General features: G+C 36.4%; 1 protein-coding gene across 1 annotated transcript in view; it reads left to right on the top strand.

The window, feature by feature from the left end:
* The window catches only part of arid5b (AT-rich interaction domain 5B), a 137,944-nt gene that overhangs the window by 71,342 nt on the left and 46,267 nt on the right, over nt 1-20,335 (top strand). Inside the window, exons 5-6 of the mRNA XM_028795383.2 lie at nt 13,178-13,296; nt 15,054-15,255. Coding sequence (XP_028651216.1) covers nt 13,178-13,296; nt 15,054-15,255 — 321 coding nt within the window. The remainder of the gene's footprint in view (nt 1-13,177; nt 13,297-15,053; nt 15,256-20,335) is intronic.

The following is a 20,335-nucleotide window of genomic DNA, read 5'->3' as shown; positions in this document are numbered from 1 at the left end:
TTTCTTACAACTTAAAGGAATGAGTGTATTTAAAGACATCTGACGTATTGTGCAATTATATTTACAGGAAATCAGAGTTTTGGAATGTGGTAAGAGGATCTTATGTGTCATTCTTTTTTCCCTCTTCTCTCACTCTCAAGGGGTTTATATTATTTCATTATAATGAACAAACACCTTAGCTGCTGTGTCTTGCTGCCAAAATGTATCTTAATTAACATAACAAAAGCAAAAAGGCATTTTGATCATTTTGTTATCTAGGAAATGGGAAACAAATTTTAAAAGAATTTCAGATAAGTAAGTAATTCTCCCTGGCCAATATGACCTGGATCATTTGTCAATGGAAGAATGCAGCTTGAGGGCAAAGTCATGTTTCTCATACTGGCAAGCGAAGCATGTTGTGTAAACACCATATGAGCTGAGTTTGTTGCAAGTGTGTGTGTGTGTGTGTGTTTGGTTTTTTCTTGTTTTTCTTTTAACTTGAGAATTGCTGTTTTGTTAAACAAAGAATACATCAAATATCTTTGTTTATTGCAATATTAAACAAGGCTGTACTCATTTTAACAGGAGATACAATACCCAAGAAACAGCATGGAACAAAATAATGCAGTTATAATGGATTCTGATTTCCCTAGACTAGATCAGTGTGTTTGTACTGGGGTTTTCATTATAGTGAAATATGTGTTCTCTTAACAGAATTATGTACTGCCTAGAAAAAGTATAATGCAACCAGTATGCTAAACCTGATGATATTAGGGCAGCTCTTGGCAAAAATATAACATGGAGTTCTCATTTACATGATATACTACTTACAGAGCTTAGATAAACAGAAAGAAATGGAGTGTACTATATGATTAGATAGATAGATAGATAGATAGATAGATAGATAGATAGATAGATAGATAGATAGATAGATAGATAGATAGATAGATAGATAGATAGATAGATAGATATTGACAGTTTTATGACTTTTCTGATGGCATACCTGTTTATTCTTTAAATTCAAATTCTTGCATTTTGGGTGATCTGTTGCCAAATGCTAGGTACAAGAACATACGGGCTTATGGTTTCTGCATCATCCAGACATTGTTAACATTTTTTAAGGTTCTGTTTCAGCTCATTTCTGATAATAGCTTGCAACTTGACCAAATATTCACAGGCATGCAGACAAGATTCTAGGGATTCTTCACCATATTTATAGTCCATCCACTTTCTTAAACTGCTGTTTCCATTATGCAATAATGAGGAGAATGACCTGATCTCAGATGGATTTTGTATTAAGTAGGGAGTGAACTGTATCAGACACCAGTCCTTTTCAGAATAAAAGCAAACACATACTATCATTGGGTCAAATCAGAGCTGCCAATAAGCTTCAAGCCTGCTTCCTTGTAGAGACTTTGCTTTAATTAATTCAGCTTTTGTTATGCAAGTGTAGCCGTTTGTTCTGGCAGCTGTAAGGCTCTCCGAATGCCGTTTTGAGATTAAAATATCTTGGTGCATATTGTAGCACTGGCATGTTTAATTTATTTGTTATTAGCTTTGTAAATCTGCAAATGCATCAGATACCATTAGGCTTTATTTTATCCTTTAAAAGCCCAAAATGGGTTTAATGTTGTTGCTAGTTTATGTAAGTAGGCTAGCAATGGCAACAATTTACTGAAACTCAATAAAAGAGTAATGGCTTGTGTGATTGTAAATAGAGTCTTGTGTCCATATGAACAGTCAAGCCTGCATTGAGTGGACTGTTAACCTGAGAGGAGAAGCTATTGAATACGAGAAACTCCAAATACATGCAAAAAAAAAAACAATATGCAAAAAGATCACAGAGTAAGACATTATTATTTTATAAAGTGGTTTAATGGAGTGGTCACTGGCAATCATTTTTTTCTAGCAAGTCCTTACATCTATTGTTTAGAACAAAACATGACATTCTGTGGTGTTTATGTGACATTTGTAATTGAAGACAAAGTGAGCTAGATGGTACATGAACTTCCAGATGAGAGATCTGGTTACAGTGGAATCCATTGTTCCAGATGTGAATATTAATTTGTTTCTCCTATAAATCATACTTCTTATGAACTTTTGCAATTATTCAAACCATTCCATGCAAGAAATGACCCCTGCCAAGTCCATTTCAAATTGGCATATCAGATGCCTTCAGACATGCGCGAGCTGTAAGATGAACTCTGGGATTTATCAAGATATCTGGACTTTATTGTTTGCAGAGGCTTCCCTCATGAATTGCACTGCATGGTGTTCTCAAAAGAAAGTACCTTGGTTCAAGTAATTAGGGCTTCAATAATGGGTTATTATTTCTCACTTGAATCAACAATTTAGGAATGTTCTAACCTAAAGAATGGATTGTCTGCGTATTGATTAATGTGTTCATTTTAAATCCTGCATTTGAATGGCAGTCATAAGCTTGCTACATTATCGAGGATAAATTTTCAAACGCATGTATACACAAGGCGACATTATAATTCAGCACTTCATTTACTGCTTTGCACCTGTCCAGAAAATGAAAGAGTGAATGACTGGCTAGTTGGTGTACTGCTGAAAGTTTGGATGGCTCACTGTAACTCAGAACATAAATCCTACTAGCAAAACATTGGAATACAAGAGTAATTAAATTCTCAAATGTCAACGTATATTTTTAAGGATGGTTTTTAATGGCTTGGTGATTTATTGAAACAGTCCCCTTCAGCAGCCTAAGAAATGAATGTTTGTGGATAGCCCAAAAAGTAGATCAAATTCGTACTACAGATGTGGGATGTGCATGTAATAATTTGTATCGTGGTCATCTTTTTTTTAATACCCAACAATCATGAGTGTGAACATCGTGCTATCTTTGCTGGAAAGAAAGGGAATAGAGACAGGCTTTTCAGAGGGTGGTTTCTGGTTTACAGAGAGACCAAACAGATTTGCTGCCCTGCCAGTTTTAGAAGCTGTCCTCTCTGATGGTGCCTCGAATTCCATCTCTGAAATGACAGTATGATGATCATATGCATGATAATGGCCATACTTTATAGATGCCTTCTGAGTTTTTGGAATGATTAATGATCTATCAGAATCGTTTATCTTCCAGCAATATAGGGTGTTTCATTGATATATTTATCAGTAAGTGAATTTTCGTTGAGTGGCAGAGGTACACAAAGGTTAGCAGACGTTCTGTCTAGGTTTGCATGCCTTTTTTTTTCCTCTAGGTAATCTGGTTTTCCTCTCCCATTCCAAAGACATGCATGTTTGGTGAATGAGCAGCTTTAGTGTCCTCCTATCTAGGGCTGGGTTTCTGTTGCCAAGATCTCAACGACACTGACGTTGAACTAAACAGTCAGAAAATGAATGAAAATTCTCAATGGGGTTTTATAATTTCAGAAAACAGAAAAAAATTACTAAGTCTGGGGTTACAATAAATTAATTAAGAAGTGAAATATTTGAGTGTGAAAACTGAGTCAAGGAGGATCATGTTTGTAGCAAGATCATTAGGAAGAAGCTCTGATATGAAACACAAAGTGCATATTCCCTTAAGGGCTATAAAATACTTAGTAAGGCCTCTATGTGCCACTGTTGCATATATATGCAGCCATTTATATTTTTGCATCTACAGAATATAATTCCGGTGGTATAACATCTAGTACATGAAGTACTGATTGCCTGCTGCCAAATGGCAAGTGAGCATTACTAATCTTGGATTGACCATGTCTTCCCTTCTATTGCTACCACTTACTCGAAAACAAGCTTTTAGAGTGTTTGACCTCAACAGGTGAAGTAAATAACATTGAATATTTCATTAAAAGGGTACCTCTCAAAAGGTAGGATATATTAGGCAGCATGTGAACAGTCAGCTCTTGAAACTGATGTGTTGGAAGCAGGAAAAATGGCCAAGGATGAGGATCTGAGAGACTTTGACTTTGACAAGAGCCAAATTGTGATGGCCAAACAAACTGTTCGGAGCATTTCCAAATCAACAGTAATGCTGTCTGACCGAGTTTGCCACAAGGTACTTTGTGTTTAGAGTTTGCACTTTCTACCCCGGTCTGCTTAGGTTATGGTACCAAAGATCTGCATGTCAGATAAATCGGTGGCTATAAACTGGTATAAATGAGCTGTGATGGATGGTTGCTGCATACCAGAATGGCTCCTACCTTTCCTTTCATGGTCTTGGGCTGGTCACTGACTTCTTATGATCCCATAATGAAAAAAATGGGCTTGAATATGGATGGATGTGTGTGTCTGTCTGTGTATATATAAGCTAATGAGAGCTCAGTCCACATCTGAATCATAAAATGTTATTTCCACCATGTCATGCACTGTTACCGTACTGGTTTTACTATCTTTCCCTGTTACAGCACTCCATTTGCTCAGTCACAGATTAATTTGATAAATGCGTCACCAATCAGTGGGGTTCTTTCAATTATAATGTCTAATATAAACATAAACATGTGTGGCCCTAATTTGATATTGTACACACCCAAACACTCCTCACAGATCCATAGCCACAGTTGTTTCATGTTTGTTTCGTAGTTGGAGCATTTTAAGTGATTCCCTCGATCATGCGGCGAGTTACTAGTGGGGACTGAACAAGTAATCTTGTGGTTCACTATCTTAACGCTTTAGCCACTAAACCATATTACTAGTGCACTGCAAAAATTAATCTCTACCCTATTGTTTACCGCTAAAATATCAAAATGTTTATTGATACAAGTCTAAAGAATTAATGATTAAAATATCTGCATACACTGTTTAATGAATCACACAGTGTTGTTATTAAAAATTGCAGCATGACAGTTGAGGTGCCTGACAGAAATAATAACCTGTCATTGCACAGTTGTAATAGTTGATGTACAGTGCATGAGAAAAAATAAAAAAAACAACATGAAGTATACAAGCACAGGAGTCCTGGGTATGTAATGTGTTTATAAAATAGATGAGTGCACTGTAAACATCACCATGATCTTACTAATGCTGTTAAACACCTTTTCTGTTTCTCCTATTAAGATAATATAAAAATGTTACTATCGTTTATGTTATCATCAGTGTTATTATTGTGTATTCAGTAAAATAGTAAACCCTTACTTCAGGATATTAGACAGACATTGAGTCATTTGAAGGCTGAGTGTGCAGTAAATCTGAGCAGTGCAGTCCTCATACTGTCCCAGACATCACGTCTAGTTGGACAGAAGTGTACAAGTGGATGTGATGTTGACTTAGGATCATAATTGTGTGACTGGCCTTCAGTGACTACAGTGAGTAAGCATGGATGGATAGGTGCATGGATTTGTGCTCACGTCTAGATTTAAAAAAAATGGCAATAATGTCGCCTTAGTGATGGTCCATCTATTATATGATCTTGTGTGCGTGTAAGTATACTATATGTGTACACAACAGAATAATCGGTTATATTATTTGTGTTGTATGCAAGCTTTATATTTATGTTTAGAAATACTGGGTGTAATGGTCATGAAAGTACTTTCAGCGATACGTGTTATTAGGGTGGCAAACTTGGAATTTTAATTTTAGTGTGTGTGTGTATGTGCACGTGTGTGCACACACAAGCACTTTGAGCTACATAAGGACTTTGAGCTACATTATTTGTATGAAAATGTGCTATATAAATAAATGTTGTTGTTATTGTTGTGTGTGTGTGTGTGTGTGTGTGTGTGTGTGTGTGTGTGTGTGTGTGTGTGTGTGTGTGTGCATGGGCAAGTTTGCCTGGACTTGTGTGGTTCCTATTTTTAACTAGAGCCTGAGAACATGGAATTGTGCATCTGAAAGACTGGGTGAATCATTTGGTATATGTAGTGGCAATAAAAATGCTATTTTGTTTTTAAAAAAAAAAGCAAATTAAAAAGTGGTTATGATGTCATTTCTAAGAAGTGTAGATAGGATTGTCTTTTTTATACAGTGATATACTGAAAAAAAATACCCAGGAACTTCCCCAGAACTGGAGAAACAATATAAGTGAGTGTGTCTTATCTAAGCCGCTTTCCAGCATAGCCCTGTAATTAGAATTTTTTTTTTTTTTGGTTACGTATACAGTGAAAGGATTGTTATTCAAGCAGCTCTTGAAACCAACAGCAGAGGGCGACTCACCATGCATGGATCCAAATTGCTGTAACTACCAGGAAATAGATGAATCACCTAAGCTTTTTTTTCTCTGTTAAACACTGCAAACATTTCTTTTCCTGTCGTCACTTTCAAATGTTTTTTTACCTCTTAGTCTATAAAACTAAAAACACATTGGCAACAAATGAAAAAAAAGGAGTCTTTGAGGCTGATTCAGAAAGTTCATTTTTGACCAAATAAGGGTCTTCTTTTTTTGTGTATGTGTATTAAGCCTTTTTTTGGGTTAGATAATGATCAAATGACAGTTGGTCATGAGTTAATAATGTTGCTTGCTGAAATATGTTTCTCACCATGTGGTAGAAAGCAGTCCTGTGGGTAAAGAAAACCACAGGCTCGAATTAGACCTACTCATAATTAGAATCAAGTCACATTATTCCTTTCAGATGAAATTCTGCAAGCTTTGTCCGGCTGCAATTCCACTGTGCCTCATGTTTTCTAATTTCTCACCTCGGCAATGTTAAAAGAGATGATGTTGCTTGGCAAATAATTTTGATTTTCAATGTACTTGCTTTTTCCTTTTTCTTGATGGGCAAAATCTACACTATTCATAATTAATGTGCCCTCAAGAAATCCATCCTTTGAGAGCACTCATGTTCTCTCTGCCAGCGCGCTCACATCTAATACCAGAGTCTGAGCAAGAAGATGAAAACATAAACCCCAGCCCATAATTTAAAAAAAAATGTTTTTTGAATAGCATAGTAGGAGTGCTTTATTTAAAATCTATTTCATATTGTGTAATTAGTAGTATGTATTTAAAATTGAGTTTAGGATTTTTCAGAGCTAAAAACCAGGTTGTGTAAGAAAATGATAGGTTTCCATCAATTTACTGAATATCACCATAATTACACAAGATTAAAAAAAATGTTATTTTTGTTCATACTGCAGAGCAGTGTTTTTGCTTGTATTATTTATTTATCGTCTAGGTTTCTTTTTCTTCTCACTTTTCTCAAATACACAATTGGGGAACGAGAATAGGCACACATTCAATGCAATATGACCTTTCAGCTTCATTCCATATAATAAAATACCAGCCTGCCAAATTTTATACCTTTAAGTAGACAAATCAGATTTTTTTTTCTGTGTAAATATGGAAAGTATGGCTCAGTTTTTCAATGGATTGTCACATTTTAGGTATCCTATGATTTTCTGTCTGCCTGTGTGTGCGTGTTGGGGTGGGAGAGTATGAACACAAGATTCAGAAACAAATTACTCAATTCAAATGAAGCTGGGCACAGTTATTAGGATTGTAACATTCTTGAAACCTATTGATTTTTTTAGAAAAATCACCTCATAATGTAATGGTTTAACGGTTTCACTGCAGCACAACTGAGGAATGAGGAAAATATTTCTTTTTTTCAAAAGCAATATGTTTCTTTCATTTTAGCCATATAATAAAGCAACATACTGCTGTTTTTTTTTTTTAACATCTTTATGTAGCGAAAATCATGTGCGGGTCACTTCCAAGTTTTTGCTTTCCCTTTATATATTTGTAGGTATGTACTGTATCATTTCAATAAAAATAGACAAAAAAACATCAAGGGCTTGAAGTACTAGCCAAAATAATTCCATATAGCTCCCCTTGTGGTAAAAGGGTGGTAAAGTTTGTCATAAAATAATGAATTATATTTTGTTATTGTGGCAGTGCTCAGAAGAGAGATCAGCTTCTTCCATCAGTGGTTCTACACCCAATTCCGGTGGTGGTCTTCTTTATATTTGGTCCGGTAGTCTCTTTGTGGTGTTGGGATTGAATGAAAAGCATGTTGGTGCAAAATCCCTTTTCTTTCTCCCGCTGTGCTTCTTCACACTAAGCCCTGTAAAGCACTCACCAAACCCACATGAATGACCATATGCATACCGAGAAAGAATTGTGATGGGGTGAAAATTTCAACTGCAATTTTTCTTGGGATTTACACATTTTTAGACATCTCTGCACATGATTTGGCCACTACACTTTGTGTATGTGTGTGTCTATATAGACAATGAGTGTGGTAGTCTGTGAATATGATGACTCCAAAAAGAATCACACATTCCAAATTAAACATCACTGTCATGAGTAGTGCATAGTGCTAGAAAAATGTAGATTTTGAGCAAAATAACCGTAGCAGTTGTCATTCAATACAAATAATGATTTGCATTTTGGGATCTGAGAGTACATGGAGGAAAATACTTAGAGACCCAGGTAGAACAAGAAGAGTCTGCACAGTGTCCAGACCATTCTGGAGCTGTGAGCAGTGACATAAACATTGACTTAACATGTTGTCCTTTTAATATAATGTGTGACAGACATGATTTTTTTGAATCCTTGAATGTTAAAACTTCTCCTGATTAAATATTTACAAACAATTAGTACAGCGTGTAGTTTCTAATTTGAGGGAGTTGAGCCCTGACCTAACCTCAGTGTAGCCGCTTTGAGTTTCTGATATTGCTCACAGTTTCACAGTGTCACTAGCTTTGTAAAATGTGTATGTAAATTTTTGTAAATTTCCATTCAGTCAAGTTGTGGTCTTTATTCTCTTTTATTTTTTTTTCACATCACCTTTTCAGTTATTAAATTACAATAAAGTGTTCATGGGCTGAATGATCTTTTGTTGCGTGGTGAAATGCGCCACATAAAGAGAGGTTTTACATGTTGCTCTTAGGCTCCTGATTGAAGCAGATCCTTAGCTCTTTATTGACCTACAGTATAAGTAAGCTGAAAGGCCTAATGTATACAGAACTGGCTGAACGAGTTGCGCCAGGTCCTTGAGTTTGAAATTACCCAAAATGTATTGTATTCATGCAATAAGGATATTGCAAAACAATACTAAAGCTTGTAAATATGGCAGGTTGTGTATGAAGAGAGTGGGAGTGACGGTGAGTGATGTCAGAGCATGCACTCAGTGAAATGAGCCCTGGTTCATTTTTCATTCTGCAAGTACTAACAATCTAGAGAAATGTATTAAAACAAAAGGCAATTTCTTTTTCTTTCTTATTATGGAAGAAAGTGTATATCATGTGGCATCTTTGCTGCCTGAACAATTTATTACGGTATTCCATTTTCTTTAATTACATTCTGATGCACTGCAGTTATTAATTTGCTTTTTTAATGATGAGCTTTTACCTTAGCTCCTGGCAGAAATCAGCATCTCCTTTAAATTAAAATATTTCCTTAAAATAAACTGGGGAAGTGAGGCTATTTTACAGACATAAACACACAGTAATTATTCTGGTTGTATTATGGAAATGGCTTCATCATATTTTACCAACGGGTGCCATCGGAATATCATTATCTAAAGGTGGAGAACACATGACTGTTTATGCGAATCATTAAGAAGTGAGTGATGAAAAAATAGGATATCCATGCGACGTTCTGACAGTTTTTAACAATAACGCTTGGGGGCTGAAAATTGGTTTTGATGGTTTTGCTTCACAAGCTCTGGTGCGGTGGTTTGCGAGGTTCCTTCATCTGCATATGCATACTGTCACAAGGACACAAGGTCCCAAGGGAACTCCTTGATGTGGTAAAATGGGGTGCAGAGGTCAGTGTTACACTGGCAGCTGAACTCAGCTGTCTTTCATCCAGGTCCTTCATCCTGCACTTACGTACAAGTGTCACTAATCTGTTTTTGTGTGAGTAATGGAGTGGCAAGGAGGGCTAACAGTAATTGTAAACTGGGAGCAAAAAGCCAAGTCTTTCACACAGTTCCAGACAGCCGTAGTACTCGGATTGTCACAGGCAGTGGCACTCATGTTGGAAAACCTTGCTGGAGAGCTGATCAGTGATAGAAGCGGGTAACATACTCTCACTTTGTCTTTTTTTTTTTTTTTAATATGGGATTAGAGCTTTGACTTTTTATTTTCTTGTTTATTTATTCTTTCATTGCATGGCCAGGCATCAGTAATGGTACAGTAACTTCTGCAGATGTTTAACTGCAGGCACATGTTTGTATCATGTTGCGCCTATTTTTTAACTCTGCTATTATGCTGAGAATTTGGTTACATCTGTTATGTTTCAGATCATGTTGACCTAGTTGCAATTTCAATTAAAAACAAGCATCATTGAAAATTTAAAGTGATTCCACATTGCCTCGGATACCGATGTATGGCAAAAGTGAATTTAAACTAAATACAGACTACAACTGCACCCTCATTAAAGCTTGGAGAATCAGATTCACATCATTAATGTTGTACCTACACTGGAGCGGACAAAAAGCAAGCTAATTAGCGTAGCATATACTCCTGCTTGTCAGAGTGAGGCCAAAAAGCAACCGCATGGACCTTGTGATTGTAAGTATTACTCTTCGCCATTCCTCCTTCTCTTAATTTTCAGTTGTTTCTCTTACATGTGTCGCCATGTGCAGATACATTTGCATCCATCCATTTACTGAACCTGCATATTCCAGGACTGGATTGTGGGTAGCCGGAGCCTACCACAACAATAAGATGCAAAGTTCAAAGCAATTAAGCTTTTTTTATCGCTTTTTAATTTCCTCCTTGTAACTTTGTCTGTTGTACGATAGACTGATTTTTGTAATCCTTATTTTTACAAACTGCTTTTCCGATTTAAGCGTCTAATGAAAGCTCACTCGGCAAAGGGCTAAAATGTTAAGTTAACTGAATTACTTATCAATGCACCAAATCCGGAAAAGAATTATCTTGGAAATAGAAGCTGAATCAATACTCAGCAGTAGAAGTGACTAACACAACAATAGGAAGACTATTATTGCCAGGACAACATTACCGCAACGGATCTAATTCACTTTATGTAATGAGGTTCAGTCGTCATTCACACAGTGCAAGTTACTTTCTCAGTGGTTTTCTCGGGGGACTCCAATTTCCTCCCAAATCCCAAAGAAGTACATGTTGGGTTAATCGACGGCTGTGTACTGTACAGGTCATTATGTATTAATGTTGATGTGCTCATTGGCATCATTTTCAACCAGGGATGTTTCCATTCTTGCACACTATACTGCCAATGGAGACCCTGCAATGGAAAGTGCACATTCAAAAAATGCTTTAATGGATGGATACATACCTTGTAGATGATGGCAAACATTACTCTCATAAGACTCCAGAGTGCTCAGTTCAGAAATCAAAGTAGCCCATTTTTCTATACAGCTATGTGGCAGCTGTGTGACTGGAGCTTTAAACTGATGAATGCTACACATCTGTATCTATTGATTAAGTTCCAATCAATAGAAGGGAACTTGAGGTTGCTCTTAACTAACGGCCACATGAAAAGTGTTTTGCCACAATAATATTTATTTAAATTACGAGCTTTAATTTCAATAGCAATATAAATGGGCAGAAATGAAACAGCATAAATCTTAAATCAAAGCACTTGGTTCAGTAACAGCAAACAGATATTTTCTCAGACATTATGAGCATTTCAGATGTGACACATGGGATTTATCTAAAGCAGAAGGCAAGAGCGTCTGTTGTGCCAGTAGAATTAAGCACGAATGATCCATAGAACTGCATTAAAAGAATGCAATTTAAAATTCTAGTGACTGTAGCAATCCTGTATTTTAAACATTTAAGTTTTGCAATGTTTTGTTTATTGGCCCCCACATACATCTTTACAATGCCAAATAAGTAACCAAAGACATTCATTATCACATGCTTAACACTCAGTCTTTGTTTTCTAGGTAAAAGTGACCGTTTTATTGTTGTGGCCTAAATGCTTTTACACTATTTTAACCCTGCTTATCCATTTTCTTGTCAGTATGAAGTTTGCATGTTCTTACCATGTTTTCTTAAGGTGCTCCACTTTTCCACCTACATTTATCTCTAAATTGGCCAGCATGAATGAGCGTTAGTGTAGATAGATAGATAGATAGATAGATAGATAGATAGATAGATAGATAGATAGATAGATAGATAGATAGATAGATAGATAGATACTTTATTAGGTGTGTGAGTGAGGGTTCCACGTCAAGGCCTTGGGTCCTATTCAGGGTTGTTTTTCCGCCTTGTATCCAATGTTATTTGGATAGTATACGGTACTTTGCAACACTTATTGAGAAGAAGCTTATCCAGAAAATGGAAGGATGGATGGCCGGTCTGGCCACAGTCAGAACGTAGTTAGGTACTTTTACTCTTGTTATGTTAGTTTTCTCTAGTAACTCCATTGTCTTTAGCATCCAGAAGTTATTTGGGGTCCCTAAATAATCATGTAGTCTTAAATAAATGAGCTTGATGAACTGAATGTTCTTAATTTAATTTGACAATCTTATGTTCTTAAATTGATCAATACAGTATGTACATTTGTGTGTGCCCTGTGACAGGCAGGAGTTCTATTCAAAGTTATCTTCTGCGTCTGCTCTTCTGCTACCATGTAATGAACAAAGTGGATTTAAAAAATAAAGGAGGGATGAATTTCTGTTGTGTGTGTATTGTGTGATCAATAGGCAAAAACTAAGTTGCAGAACAACATGGACACTAAATTTCTTCTTGTGATAATTTGAGGGGGTGGGCATTTGGTATTTGTTCATTTAGACAAAAGGGTCTTAACACACTTCAGATCACTTGTTGATTGAGGGTTTCAAAAAGGATGCCTTTTGTTTTGTTTTTGGTAGCCGGTATTATGCTAGCAGTGTTAAATTATAAACTGTAGAAGGAAGTTCAAGATGTTATCAGCTTCACTTAGAAAAAAACATTCTGCAGTTAGTAAGGCTGAAATTTGTGTGCGATAAGGTGTTGTAATCTCGCAGAAGCTGTATTTAATTAAGTTTTCTTAGTCAGCACATGTAAAAGGAAAGGCCTTCTGAAAATGTAACCATTTGTGATACATTTCCAGTGCGTTATCAGCAACATCTAATCTGTTTTAGCAGAAAACCGTCAGCAGAGTATCCTATCTTCCACACAAGGCTAATGGCTTACATTGGGATGCACTCTATCAATGTTTCCATGTTCAGCCTAAGATTTGTTCTTCTTTTCTGCTTCCAGGCCAGTGTCACATTGATGAGCTCTTAATTGACTTCAAGTGAAGTTGTTTGCATCATTATGTTTTTGAATGACTGAGACACTCAACATGCTGTACTTTGCACTTAACTCTTGGTATCTTCATTTGCAGCTCCGAACCTTAAAGGCCGACCACGAAAGAAGAAGCTTTCCATTTCCCAGCGACGTGATTCACAAACCCAAAATGGTGTAAGCAGCAGCAGCAGTTCAGAAGGAAAAGCCTTTGCCAAGGTATTTAAATTTACCACAGACTGATAGTTTGGGCAATCATATTATTAGTTGAAAGTGGTTTAAATGCTGAGTACATGAGCTGACTTTTTTTACTGGAAATGCCTTTTAGATGTGAAGGACAGCCTTTATGAAAACATAATCAGAAGCTGTCATTGTAGAGTTAACTGTGGGGGTTAGAGGAGATATCATAAAATGTTGTATAAGTTGCCTCCTAACAGGTAATGGATCATATCTGGTTTTCATACTCCCTTACAAATGACATCTTCACAAAACTCAAGCAATTTTCATTTGGGAATGTGCAGCACCACTTGTGTGGTCAAAAAAAAAAATAACTTAAGAACTAAAGTTGTTGGATCTCTTTGCCTTGAGGATGTCTGATTAGAAGACTAGGCATTGCATAGGGTGGCAAATTCCTGTTCAGCACTTCATGAAGACTTTTCAGCACAGTTTCACTTATTCAACATATCATGAATTTTCTGGTCCATGTATGAAGGCTTTATAGGTATGGCGAGTTAAGCTGCAATCTCTACCCATTTACTTTCCTTTTTCAATTCTGTCATGGACTGATAAACACAAAACATCAAACAGATAAGATTCTCCTCTGTTTGCGTGGTCCAAAATATTTGTATTTCTTCTTTCCTTTGGTACAGCATTCTATTAATTGAACTTCTGGATAAACTCTCATTTTTTGTCGTCTCTCACATTCACATCACACGAGCCTATCCCAGCAAATAAAGACAAACTCCATCCTGTGATTACAAAGCAAAGTTAAATCAAATGAAGACATCCTGTATATCATCTGATCAGTTTCAGCAGAAAAATCATCAGGAGAGTCTCTTATCTTCCACACAAGGCTAATGGCTTACATTGGGGTGTACTCTGTCAATGTTTACATGTTCAGCACAAGATTTGTTCTTCTATTATTCTTCTTCCAGGCCAGTGTCATGTTGATCAGCTCTTAACTGACCTCAGGCAAAGTTGTTTGCATCATTATGTTTAGAGTGACTGAGACTCAGCAGGCTGCACTTTACTCTTAACTTTGCTTGTTTGGTTAAGTTGTGGTCAAAGAATACAAAAGTAAAAAATAAAAGAGGTGGAATATAATATATTTCATTAAAATAGGTGACTGCAAGTAGTGAAATGCCCTCTGTTGTATGTGATTATATGCCTGCATAATCTATTTTCCAAGTCTCAGGAAGTGATTTTTTTAGTGGCAGGATAAGAGATCAGTCAATGAATATTTGCTTTTGGGTAGGACCTTCATACTAAGCAAGATTACTAAAGAACGTGTGACTCAGTGGTGGTGCCACGCAAAAATAAAAAGATTCAATGAATAAACATAGTAGGCAATAAAACTAAAAATATGGACAAATGTCCTGCATGTAGGCTAATGCATTTTATGTCTGACATTTTTATATTCATTTTAGTTCTAGTGTCACGTTCAACCTCTGACTATCAAGGTTTGAAAGTTTAAAGCACAACACAGCTTGCATCTTAAATGTGCCCCTTTGCCATTGGGTGTTGATTTTAGATACATGTGATGTAAATGTTTTTATTATTATTATTATTTTGCATTGAAGCAAATAAGTGTTAAAATCTTCATTTGAAACACATAACCAAGACATGGACAAGTTAACAAAGTTTGTTTTTCCTTATTAAAATTACTAGCTGTACTACCTATCTAAGATGGGTTGAGATCTAAATAATCAGCTGCCTTAGCTTACCCAGTTTATTTCTTGATGCCTTTTTAATTCCAGGTAAAAACGGAGCAAAAGCCTATTGGGGCCAAACCAAAAAGCAACGGCAATTGTAAAAAAACGTTGGCAGAAGACCACTCTAAAATGGGGGCAGGTGAGGAGTGCAGAGCCGATGAGCAGGCGTTCCTTGTTGCTCTGTACAAATACATGAAAGAACGAAAAACTCCGATTGAAAGGATACCTTACCTTGGTTTCAAGCAAAGTAAGTACAAGCTATTATATGCTATTTCTGTCATCAAAAAAATATCTGATTCATCTATTCAAACCCTTAACCTGCTTATCCAGTGTAAGATCACAGAGGAGCCAGAGCAGCAATGGCACTATCCCATTGAGAACAGGCAGACCCCCTGGGACTAACCAAGGTCTTCGTGAGGTGCCTTTTAGGTTATTTACTGTGATTCCTGTCTGGCTGTATCAAGTTAGATAAACGCGCGCGCACACACACATGCACACACACACACACACACACACACACACACACACACCAGGTAATTGTTCATGTCATAGAGTCGCTAAAATAAGACAAATTGAGCACTTTTGCCAAGAAGCTAAAATGGGCTTCACAACAACATTATCTGTCGTGTAATGAATTGCCATTAAGCTGATGATTCTGCGGTGAATAATGCGGTGTAATTAAAAGCGAGGAACGCATTATGGTCTTGCTATTTTTTTAGCCTCTTAATTATCAAGATTATGCAGCTTATTCAGCTCCAGAGCCACTATACCCTCTCTGCGCCCCCTTCCCCCCCCCTTTTTGGGTGAGTTTAATGACTGGTCAAAGATGCCATATAAAGCAGGACTAACCTAATCACATCTGTATAATGAGAGCATGTCTATGAAGGCTTGGGGTTTTGATTTGACAACCTATCACTTGTTAATGTGTCTTCTTAATTAAAGCAGGATCTCCTTCCACATCTTTCCATGTTTCTGGACGGGGTCCAAATGTCTATTCATATAATCACTTGGATGTCCCAGATTTTCACTCAAGCCCTGTAAAGCGTACCTGTAAGCACAATTTCCCTTGATAAGTTCCAGTTGTAATTTAAATATCGTGTCTATCCCTCCAATTCACACTTAGCTGATGTTATTAAGATCATAACTGGTTTCAACCCTGGACAGGTATGCAGACTGGCAGTCCATCAGAAGGCACTCTCCTGCACATACCCACACTCATTCACATGAGACCACTTCATCTAAAACGTGTCATTTTGTGATGTGGGAATAGAGGAATAAATGAGTGGTGCTGCCATTTGAACCCAGGAACTCCAGAGCTGTGAGGCAGTAGTGCTAATCACCCACACCACCCGTTTTTTAAATATTCAAATTCAAATTTCATTAAAGACAAATACAAGTTCAAAAGTAAAACCTGAAAGTGTAAGTAGGAAATGAGAGTGGAGAGGGAGGTCACTCTGTTATTCAGAGTGTTAAGGGGGTAATTGACATAGCCTTCTGTGTGAACTGTTCACTGAAACATCCAAGGTGGACCTGGTTTCTGGCCACCTTCTTTGAACTTGTTCCTGTTGGCAGTGACCATATTTACTCTAGTTTTTAGATCTATAGCTGACTTATACATCCTCTTCTTCTTCTTAGAAAACAGGTTATGAACACCTGATTGATTTTTGGAATGATCCAACAGGGTGCTTTGATTTTCTAATAAATCTGCTAAAACAGCTTTATATTCCCGACCACTCAATTCAAAGAAACCATCTCCATGAACTTCTTGTTAAAAGCTTTCTTTGTCTAAATTATCATTTAAAAGTAACTAATTTCTGAAAAACAGATGCGACCCCTAACAAGAATGTGTCCTTTAGAAGACTGCTGTAACACTGTCATTTATTAATGTACCTGTTCACAGCATGCTGCCTTCTGTTTAAACAACCTGTTTATCTTAAAGAAATGGTTTCTTCCTGCAGTCCAAAGACATTCATTTAGTTTATTTTTTTGATTTTTAGCATAGGTGTGTGGACTAGCAATGTATACTGTACTCATTCCTGTTTTTTGCCCAATATGGCCAGATTCAGCTCCAGCCTTTGACCCCAAAATGGTTAAGAAAATAAATGATTTTGTGTCAGGTGTAGGATCTTTAGAGTTGAGGCAAGGTTGTTGATGCCTGTGGACATTTGGCCAGGCTGTTGAGAGAAAAGAGCAAGAGTTTAAATGGATTGAATAATAGTAAGACATTAACAAGGATGTGGGCAAATAAATGGTAAATGGGAGATATCCAGTGTGCATCACACCATAGGTTCAAGTCATATCAGGTAGTGGGAGCTGTGTCTAATAGGTTATTTGCACCCAACATTGACTCAGAATTTGTGAGTGCTTCTCTATAAATAAGTGTGTCCTGTGATGAACTAGTGCTCTATTCAGGGTTTTATTCTGTCTTACACCTGATGATCCTGGAATAGTTTCTGTCCCCTGCAACCATATACTGTATAATGTGCATATTTAGGAAATGGAAAGGTCTGTGTTTTTTAATAACCCCACTTATTAGAAGGCTTGGCAACACAACAAGTAGTTTTACCATTTAGGAGTGGTTCAGTTATGGCTGAACAGCCCCAAGCATAGATGTTGCAGATTCTCCAACAGTTTACGTTACTCCTACACCATTCCTTAGCTTTGCATTAATAATGAGAACAGTAGTGTGACCGTGATTGGGTGTGCTTCTTGATATGCTAGACCCCCAAGTAACTCATCTGGTTAAGGTTCCAGAGCCCTATGACAATGAACTGAAAAGTGAGTCATATACAGTATAATGCATATATATATATATATATATATATATATATATATATATATATATATATATATATATATATATATATTGTATGTGCATATATATCATAAACTGTATATATCATATATTTGCGATATATTCACATATACAGGTTTTAATTCTCCAGATGGCGTTTTCACTTGGACTAATTCACAGTTTAAATACTTATCATAAAATGAGGACTGTAAATTGTTCAAAGTGGATGTCTTTGAGTGATTGTCTTGAAATGGACTGGTATCCCATTCAGATAATGGTTCTTACCTGGATAGACTGCACCTTCTCACTGCCTTCATGCAGAAACAGTTGATTTAGCAATGAAATAATTAGCCAAGATGTGTAATCCCCAAAAAAATCATATTAGTGACAGGTCTAGAGAAACAAAATTATTGAAATGATGTTTTGACACACCCTGTTGGCTGCAAGCCCTCAGTCTCAATGACTATCTTTATCAGATTCCTTGTATTCAGTGACATACAATGTTCTTGCTTTGTCTGCAGATATTTTTTGACCAAAGATTTATAAATGCTTTGCAGTGTGTTAAAGAGCATTGGGACTTTGTTAAATTGTGTTCATTTTGTAATGTAGTCTACTAACTGCATTGTATTTCACAAGATATATTTTCTCAACCCTTTCAACATATGCATAAATAAGACATTCTTAACAAATTAGGTATTAAACTGATCTAAATCATATGTAAGACATTGTTTTATTCAGTATTACAAAAATAACTCTAGCCTTACAAATTAAAAAAGCAGTTTATTTAAAATTAGCCTCTGATTAAGAAGTCAGCTGGAAAAAAATTCCAAAACCACTGTGATTCCCCAGAATTAAGTTTCAAAATCTCCGCTATAAAACACTAAACCTACTGACAAATAGGAAAGAGTTTGCAATACTCATTGTAATGGAATCTATTTGTTTATAATGCTTGCTAATCATTTTGGGCAGACCAAAGGTTTACTAATAATGGCTAAGAATACTTTTCAGTATGCAGCAGAACTGAAGTGTGTATGCTGCATTTTCTGTCTGCAGACTTTGCTTTTAAATAGTTCTTTTCAAAGTGTATCAAAAATAGGCATTCATTTCTGACAGCCATCAGTAAAATTGCCATCAAGAAATCTTTATTTATTGGATTCACTTTTCAAATAATGCCCAGTTGGAATTCGCTAGTATCTCTAAAGCAAATAGTGACGTTCTTATACAAAATGTCCTAAATATATTAACTTTTCAGAGGAAGTTTCGATGTGACTAAAACCTTTCTATAATGTATGACTGGCTGGATAATGTAACTAGCTGTAAAATTCCATTCCAAGACCTTTGGTTCACACAAAAATCAATAATGCAAGCAGATAAGGAAATAGTGTGTTTTTCTTTAAAAGGGACATGATTGTGTAATCTTAAATTCCTACTATTGATGATTCACAAAATATTACAAGTAAGGAAGAAGCCAGAGTTGAAATACACTGATTAGCCTCTTATTAGGATACCCCATTAACTATTAACTGTTGAGTGTGTGTCATTATGTCAGTAAAGCAGTTGGGCACCTTGAGACCATGAGTCTTCAACTTGGAGCAAGAATGCGTCCGATTAAATTGGCATATTGATGGCATATGGCAGCCATTGACCTAAAGGAGATTGGTCATAGTGTGACCTAAGACATACAGACACTGTCCGTGTTAAAGTGAAGTAAACATTTGATGAATTCCAGCTCACGTTGAGTGCATTGGCCTATCCTGTGTGGTGTTGATTTAGTATACATTCATGGTATAAACTTGGTCCACTGATGGGAGCAGAGTAGTGTTTGAATGCCAAAGGTTATCGGCACATCATTACCTTTCATACTAGGACTCATTTAGGAATGGCTTATTTCAATAGATTAATACTCTGTGTGGCACAGCTAAGAACTTCTTAGTTTGAATTCCAACCCGATTATTGTTTGTGTGGAATTTGTATATATTTGTTTTATCTGAGTGAGGTTATTCTGCAGTTTTGAAAAGATGTGTTATGCTAATTGGCGAGTCTACAATTGTCCCCATATGAGCAAGTGTGGACACTATGTCCAGAGTTGGATCTTGCTTTGCTCTTGATGTTGCCAGGAATGGCTTTGGCTCCCCTGACCCTAAAACTGGATCAAGCAGAGCTAATAAATGGATAGATGGATGAATCAAGTGTTTTGATTTTTAATGTATTTATTGCAATAATTATCTCTCTGGCTACTTTCTGAACAATCAATCTTTTAATCTTGATGCATTTTCTGGATGGCTGCTAGTTTGTTTATAGTAAGCCTCCATCAACCCAATCATCATTCCTAGCTTCTTTTAAGTAATTAATTTTATAGTAACTGGAGAGACAGTGAATTGAATAATACCCAAGATGGGAAAACCTTTTATTAGTATAATTTCCAATAAAAATTGTACAAATGAATGATCCATTCTAATGACAAGGATATACTTGCATGGTTTTATAACAATTCACTTACCCATTTTTGGATCCAACTAAAAAAATTACCTGA

Source organism: Erpetoichthys calabaricus, chromosome 2 (assembly GCF_900747795.2).
Source record: "Erpetoichthys calabaricus chromosome 2, fErpCal1.3, whole genome shotgun sequence".
NCBI lineage: Eukaryota > Metazoa > Chordata > Cladistia > Polypteriformes > Polypteridae > Erpetoichthys > Erpetoichthys calabaricus.
Note: the sequence above shows the minus strand (reverse complement) of the source record. Positions and strands in the feature narration are given on the sequence as shown.